The sequence below is a fragment of the Coptis chinensis genome, chromosome 6 (genome assembly GCF_015680905.1).
Source record: "Coptis chinensis isolate HL-2020 chromosome 6, ASM1568090v1, whole genome shotgun sequence".
Lineage (NCBI taxonomy): Eukaryota > Viridiplantae > Streptophyta > Magnoliopsida > Ranunculales > Ranunculaceae > Coptis > Coptis chinensis.
Genome location: NC_141461.1, coordinates 72,233,861 through 72,240,274, shown reverse-complemented (window position 1 = coordinate 72,240,274; position 6,414 = coordinate 72,233,861). Strand labels below are relative to the sequence as shown.

General features: G+C 36.4%; 1 protein-coding gene across 5 annotated transcripts; it reads left to right on the top strand.

Annotated features, from left to right (window-relative positions):
- The first annotated feature begins 854 nt into the window (after positions 1 to 854).
- LOC147494323 (vacuolar protein sorting-associated protein 55 homolog) lies at positions 855 to 4,582 on the top strand. 5 transcript variants are annotated; one of them, XM_086568766.1, is made up of 7 exons: positions 855 to 1,174; positions 1,427 to 1,478; positions 2,699 to 2,867; positions 3,615 to 3,754; positions 3,843 to 3,882; positions 4,121 to 4,202; positions 4,322 to 4,582. In XM_086568766.1, exons 4-7 carry the CDS (start codon positions 3,656 to 3,658, stop codon positions 4,479 to 4,481), a joined length of 381 nt encoding a protein of 126 aa, XP_086424892.1. In that variant the 5' UTR covers positions 855 to 1,174; positions 1,427 to 1,478; positions 2,699 to 2,867; positions 3,615 to 3,655; the 3' UTR covers positions 4,482 to 4,582. The 5 variants fall into 5 exon arrangements, with proteins under 5 accessions (XP_086424892.1, XP_086424891.1, XP_086424893.1 ...); XM_086568765.1 differs by having other exon boundaries at positions 1,418 to 1,478; XM_086568767.1 differs by lacking the exon at positions 855 to 1,174 and adding an exon at positions 1,188 to 1,231 and having other exon boundaries at positions 1,418 to 1,478.
- The last annotated feature ends 1,832 nt before the right edge of the window (positions 4,583 to 6,414 follow it).

Below are 6,414 nucleotides of genomic sequence, written 5' to 3'. Positions count from 1 at the left end.
ATGTTTTGTAATATTAATATCATGCTAGTGTTCTTTACTTTTCTTCTAGTAGTATAGTTCTTTAGAGTTAGGGAAGTATTCTTTGTGTTGCCTTAGAAGGGGTAGCTCAGGGAGTGGCTGCCTAGGGGAAGTATTCTTTGTGTTTGCCTTAAGTGGTGATTCATTGAATGGCCGTCCTATTAGGAAGTACTCCTTGATGTTGTTCTTGGTAATACATTGAATGGCTGCCCGAGCTTACATAAAAGGAAAGAAGATATATATTAATAGCATAAACATAAGAACAACCTTAAGTAGAGTTAATTGTTAACGATGTTTCGTCCAAAAGGGCATCGGCACTTGCTCGATTGACTAATTGTAGTCTACTTGTAAGAACAACCATAAAGCAGAAGGTCATAGATTAAAAGTATTGGTGGATTCTAATATCTTGAATTCCCTCTCTTATAAATTCCCAATAGTTTAGTTAATTTAGTTTAGTTTAGCATTAGAATCTAAATCTCGACAATATTAGTTTTTAATCCCTCAAACCCCCTTTCCAGTCCTGTTCTTCATATAAACATACACTTAAAAGTGGAACGATACCCTACTCATCCTTTACTTATTGAAGGATAATTAGGTTTTGATACGCTTCTATTTGTTCAACGACCATCATACATCTACATCATCTATCTACATCATTCATATACCATCTAAACACACAAAAGGAGTGAGTGTCATCACACGCTGTCCTTGTCCCACCAGCACTGGATGCTCCGAATGCACATAAGTTTGGTTCTAAGGTAAAGTTCCTGCTTAGCTTCATACAACATTTCCTGGTGTATGGATTTGATGCCCACCATTTCTTGTTTGGTGTTTACCTGTGCTCATTGATATTGTTATCCCTTTATATTAGTTCATTTATCTAAATTTACTTCTGTTTCTAAATGCTATTAACATTGGTGGCATGGTGTTGAAATCATGAATTATATACATTTAGTTATTGTTTAGATATATCGTTTAAAAATTACATGTCTCTTGGATACACAGGAAAATGATGTACGTGGGACTTTGTTACAACCCAACTACATTGTTGGCAACAAAGTGACCTATATTAGAAACATGATTGAACCATTTTTAAAGCTTTGGATTGATAAGGCTCCAAGCATCACCACTGGAGGATCAAGCATTTTTCTGTCAGGTGAAATTAATGGCTCTGCATTATTTTATCTTAACCTTTTGCATTGTGATTGATAAGGTTTGTCGAATTCTAAATTCTTTTATATGATAAGGCACAGATTATATAAGAAAGCTTAGTTCAACATGGACGTCAAGGGATTGGTCGAATGTGATTTATTTTTATACTTCATTCAATAGGAAACTCTCATTATGAATATTTATTCATTAATCGCTCTCAGAATTGTCAATCTGATATCACTGACAGGTTGTTCAGGTATGCAGAAATATTAGGTTCCTCTCCCTCTGACAAATTCAGTTTGAACCCAGTAAGTTCTTAATCTCTTATTTTCTGGAAACTCATTGTGTTATATTGTTTGTTAGTCCTGTTTATTCCTATTAATTTTTTATTGGTAAATCTTAATGCTTGTATATTTTCTTCTCTCAATATTCGAAAATGTTCCAAACAATAATTTCTTCCAAACAATAATTTGCTGCATATTATGTTTTAAGCCAGGTTCGCCCCTTGCAAACAAACTTAAGCACAGGTCGGCATGTCGCCGCCACACCCGTGCTTTTTTGTGTAATTTTTATCAATGTTCCTTTTTGGGAAAATGAGTGAAAGAAAGAGTACTTAAAACTTATTAATTGGGGTACATATGTACAATTATAATGTTTCCTTATCGTGTGGATAAGCACAACAAGTATGCTAGACAGTAGGGATCCAGGGAAAGGAGGAAAGGTTGTCAAAGAGGGCTCTTCCCTGACTTACAATTGAATTACCTCGATCTTCACTAAACGTTGCTGCTACCCATTTAGAAGGTTTTAGTTATTTATATATATAATTTATTAGGAATGACAAGTACACTATTTGGCCATTTATAACAGTTTTACACTTTTTGGTGTAGTATCTTTGTTTGCTTTCTGGGTCTTCAACTATGAACGTTATGCCTACTTGTGTTTAATTTGTTGAATAGTTAGGTTATTCTTCGATTCGTCTCGGTAATATATACTTTCTTTGGTTTGATAGCTTGGGCAAGCTTTGAGTACTCGACCGGATATATTACCAGCTGTTTACTGCCATGAACTTGCCAAGTTACATGTATATAGTCATGTTGTCCTATTTGCTACTTTAGATGATTTAAATATGCAATAGATTCTACAGTTTCTTCTGTTGGATGGTTTTCCCTTGGCTTGCAATTGGAACTAAATTGTCCATTCTAGGATCAAATACCTCCATTTCCGACCCATATCACTATCAAGTCTATTGAGTCTCAATATAGACACCACAGTCACCCCTCTCTCCCACACACATGCAATGTTTACCACAAACATCTTTCTTAAGGTTACTGATGCTTAGCGTATGTTCTAAAGACACAAACTACGTATAAACAGCAATCTATGGATTGATTTTTTACTTATAACAAGAGAAATAAAAAGTTTATGACTAAAAAGAACCTCGATCTTGTCTTCCATATATACCATACTCAGTTTTCACTTTTAATAGTTACTTAAATTGAAATTGATATTCCTCTACATCATATTGCAGCAATCTCTGAATCAACTGAGGAGCCTGTTAGTGGCCCTAAAGCATCATTTGTTTAAGATCTACTTCCAGGAGATACTGAAAACATACAAACTATTTTGTATATAGACTGCAGCAGGAGAGCGTTGTCTTGATTCTTGAAAGTTTTTTCTCATCACCTGTAAAACAGCAGGTTTGTTGTATCATCTCTTTTCTGTTTTTGGTATTTATTCTTTTGTTTCATTTTTTTCTTCCTTCAAAGTGTATTTGTCTTTGAATCTATTATCGATTTAGTGTGACTAAAGAAATATGAAGGATGATTGTTACCTTGTAGCAGCATGTAAAGTCTCTTGGCTAAACTTGGGGGCCTTTGTTTTTTTAACCAGATTTCGTATTAATTTGATCATCTATATTACTATATCTATATAAGAAGAATTAAGATCAACCTTAGTAGTGTAGTGGTCCTAAGGTGACTGTCGAGGCATCTTTATTCTTAGTGGGGAAGGGGTTAGCCATTTTCTCCTCCAATACATGAGTGGGTTCATAGGTTTGAGGCTGGTGATCTGTTCCATTAGGGTTTTTTTTTTCATCGTTTGAATTGGGGTCTTGAGGTGGAAAACCAATATTGTAATCCTGAACTTGCTGTCCTAGGTTGTTTCTTTGGAGAATATAACTTGTGATGTTTCCCCTCATATGGTATTAAGAATGGTTTAGGCTTCATGAATCGTCTAGGTTCACGCTTTTAATTTATTATTATTAACTTTGATCTATATAATTCCAGCTAGTACAATTGTTTATTTCTATTAAGTTTCCGAATCAACTTCTTCTAATATACCGATATCGCGGAATTCAACAGAAAAGTTGTCTGAATTCCACCGAATTAATTTGTGTGAAAGAAAATATCATCGTAATTGTAATAAACTATTTCTTGTGTCACTAGATATTCTTTCTATGTGGTAAAACCAGTGAAGCTTGAAGCTTATGACAGACGTGCCTCGTTATTTGATTGTCTGCTTGCATACTAGGAGACTTGCATTATTGGCAATTTTGGTCTCTGCTGGAATCGTGTTACAAATTTTGGTAAACAACAATCTCTCTAGTTAAACATTGTGGTGCCATTACCATTACCATTACCATTACCTAATCAATTCTATGTGTGGTGTTGTAGGCATGTGCCCTTTACAATAATTGGTTGCCAATGTTAACAGGTAATGTACCTCTATCTAGCATGGACGTTATATGAGTGAAAATCTGCTTCATTTTGTGATACCATTTAATTGCTTGTACCAGTTCTAGATTGTAGAAAGAGTTACAAAATCATGACTGTAGACTAGTAATTGATGTAATATCTTTTCAGAAATTGTGGGATGCCATTGAAGGTCATAAGTAAATCAGTAATCGTATTAAATTGCTGAAATAATGGTGGACTTCTCTATCTTCATGCAGTTATCATGTATGTATTACTTCCCATGCCTTTGATGTTCTTTATGGGTTCTGATAACTCTATATTTTCTGAAAGTGAGAGCAGGTTAGCCTTCTGTTAAAAATCAAGTACTCTTTGCCATTTTGTGTTTACACGTTCAAGTAAGCCTGTGCTTCATAAAATGGTTGACTTGTTCTATTTTGCTTTTAAAACCTATGCAACAGCTGGGAAGATGCTACCAAGTTCTTAACTGGATTTTCAGCAGTTGGGAGCATTGCGATACCAATTATCTTGAAGCATGCTGATCTTATTGGTTGGGGGGCTCTCATAATGGAGTTATCATCCTTCTCTATTTTTTTCAAAGATGTGATGTTTTACGGTTGAAGTGATCGTTTCCTTTATCTGCTTTACTTGTTAGTGACATTTTGACTGCTTTACTTGTTATATAATAGACTTCCGTTGGGTTTGGATTTTGGTACTAAAAAGCATTTTGGTTCAATTTTGGTCAGATGGCTCAAGACAACCTTTAGGTTGTTGACTGGTAAGCTGTGGTTGTGATCATCTTAATTTTGTTTATGTTTTAGGGATTGTTCATCTTCTTTGATCCTGTGTGTAGTAGTAAGTTGGGCTTCAAAAGGGATTTTGGGCCACTAGAGAAGAATGTATTCAATTAGCATGTACTGGGTGGGCTTCTTTCGGCCATGAAATAGATTTTGGGATATGGACCTTTTTTTTTGCCCTGATTCAGCCTTTTTAAAAAAAGATTTGTAAAAATAAAAAACGACACATGTCAAGTGTCGTAAAAAAAATACGACTGCAAAAAAAATGGGTCACCACCTGACACTAAGAAAGTGTCGTTTTTATGGAAAAAAACAACACATCTGTCATGTCTTTTGAACTCATCCCCCTAGCATTTGACCCTTCAGCTCTCTCCATTTCAGTAGCTGAATCCGAATAAGAGTCAACACAAATCAACCAACGAGCATTCTTCTTCTTCTGCTCAGCTTTCTTCAATTTTATCTTTGCACCACCTCATCTTTTGAAGTAATGTACAACCTCCTCTGACAAGAACGCTTTTTCTTTCCAACTCAGCCTCGCAAACTCTTAAATAGCCCCCGTAGAAGTTTGACCACAAATTACGACCTCTGCAAAACAAACAAAAGTCAAAACGTAATCATATCAACTTGTAACCAAAACAAACGACCTACACAATTAAGTAAACGACCTACACATGAAAACAATCAACACAGATAATGACCTACCATCAGTCCTCACACAATGATTCTCCAATTCACATCCAGGAGGATAATAACTCTCCACAATCAACAGAGACCTACGCCACCATTCCTCTTTACTCACACCAATAATCAACGATGATTTACCCCTCATCACTTGTAAACCAAAGTTCATAACAGAAGATATTTTCACAGTAAAATGCTCTAGCATGTCAAACAAACAAATATTGTAACCCCTCTGTCTCAACAGATCCATAACATGAAAGACCCTCAAACTATTACCCACAAATTGTAAAGGTGCCTTCCCAGAAAAGTTCAGAACATCTAAGGTCAGACGTGAGAATGGAAACCTCAACCCCACCTTCAGTTGGCCATACGTAATTACAACCCCACCATCTCGAGGAACATAGTCTGAACCAAAAACGTTCTTCTTACCACTCAGGTCGTATATCATCAGATTGGGACTCTCAATCCCAAACTCCTTTCTCAAATTCCCAAAATTATCAAACACCGACCTAGATACCGCCTCCTCAGCCATCGTCTCCAATGAGGGGGACGATGGCGCCTTACCTCCACTTAGGGGTGGACAATGGACCGGGACGGGCTAGCCCGACCCTAAACATTTAAAGCCCTTCAGATATTAAGGCCGGGTCGGCCCAACCCTAAAGTCAGCATAGGGTCGGGTCGGGCTGGGTCACAAGTCTAAATCTCAAGCCTTGACCCTACCCTAAGCCCTCTTTAAAGGCTTTAGGGCCGTGCCTATATAATTTCTTCTTTTTACTACATCAGTTTACGTTAATGTTCATTGTTCTTTATGGTTGCTAGGTTAACAAGTTTTTGTTATATATGACAAGTTATTGGAAGTATGGGTGTAAGTGATAAATTACAAAGGACAATGTTATTTTAATTGAAAATATTTAACAAAGAGTTAGACAATTATGGTATGTGTATTTATAGTGAAAGTGTGAAACTATAACTAAGGCTTGGTTAGGGTCGGGCTAATGAGGGCTGGATTAGGGTCGGGCCTATGTTTTAGAACCTTAGCCCTAGCCCTACCCTAGAAAGCATTAGGGCCGGTCCGG

Excerpts from the sequence above, each read along its gene's own strand:
- LOC147494323 (XM_086568766.1), top strand. The coding sequence starts at position 3,656 with ATGACAGACGTGCCTCGTTATTTGATTGTCTGCTTGCATACTAGGAGA. Across the intron at positions 3,755-3,842 it reads GAATCGTGTTACAAATTTTG|GCATGTGCCCTTTACAATAA; the intron begins GTAAACAACAAT and ends GTGGTGTTGTAG. Across the intron at positions 4,203-4,321 it reads TTTTCTGAAAGTGAGAGCAG|CTGGGAAGATGCTACCAAGT; the intron begins GTTAGCCTTCTG and ends CCTATGCAACAG.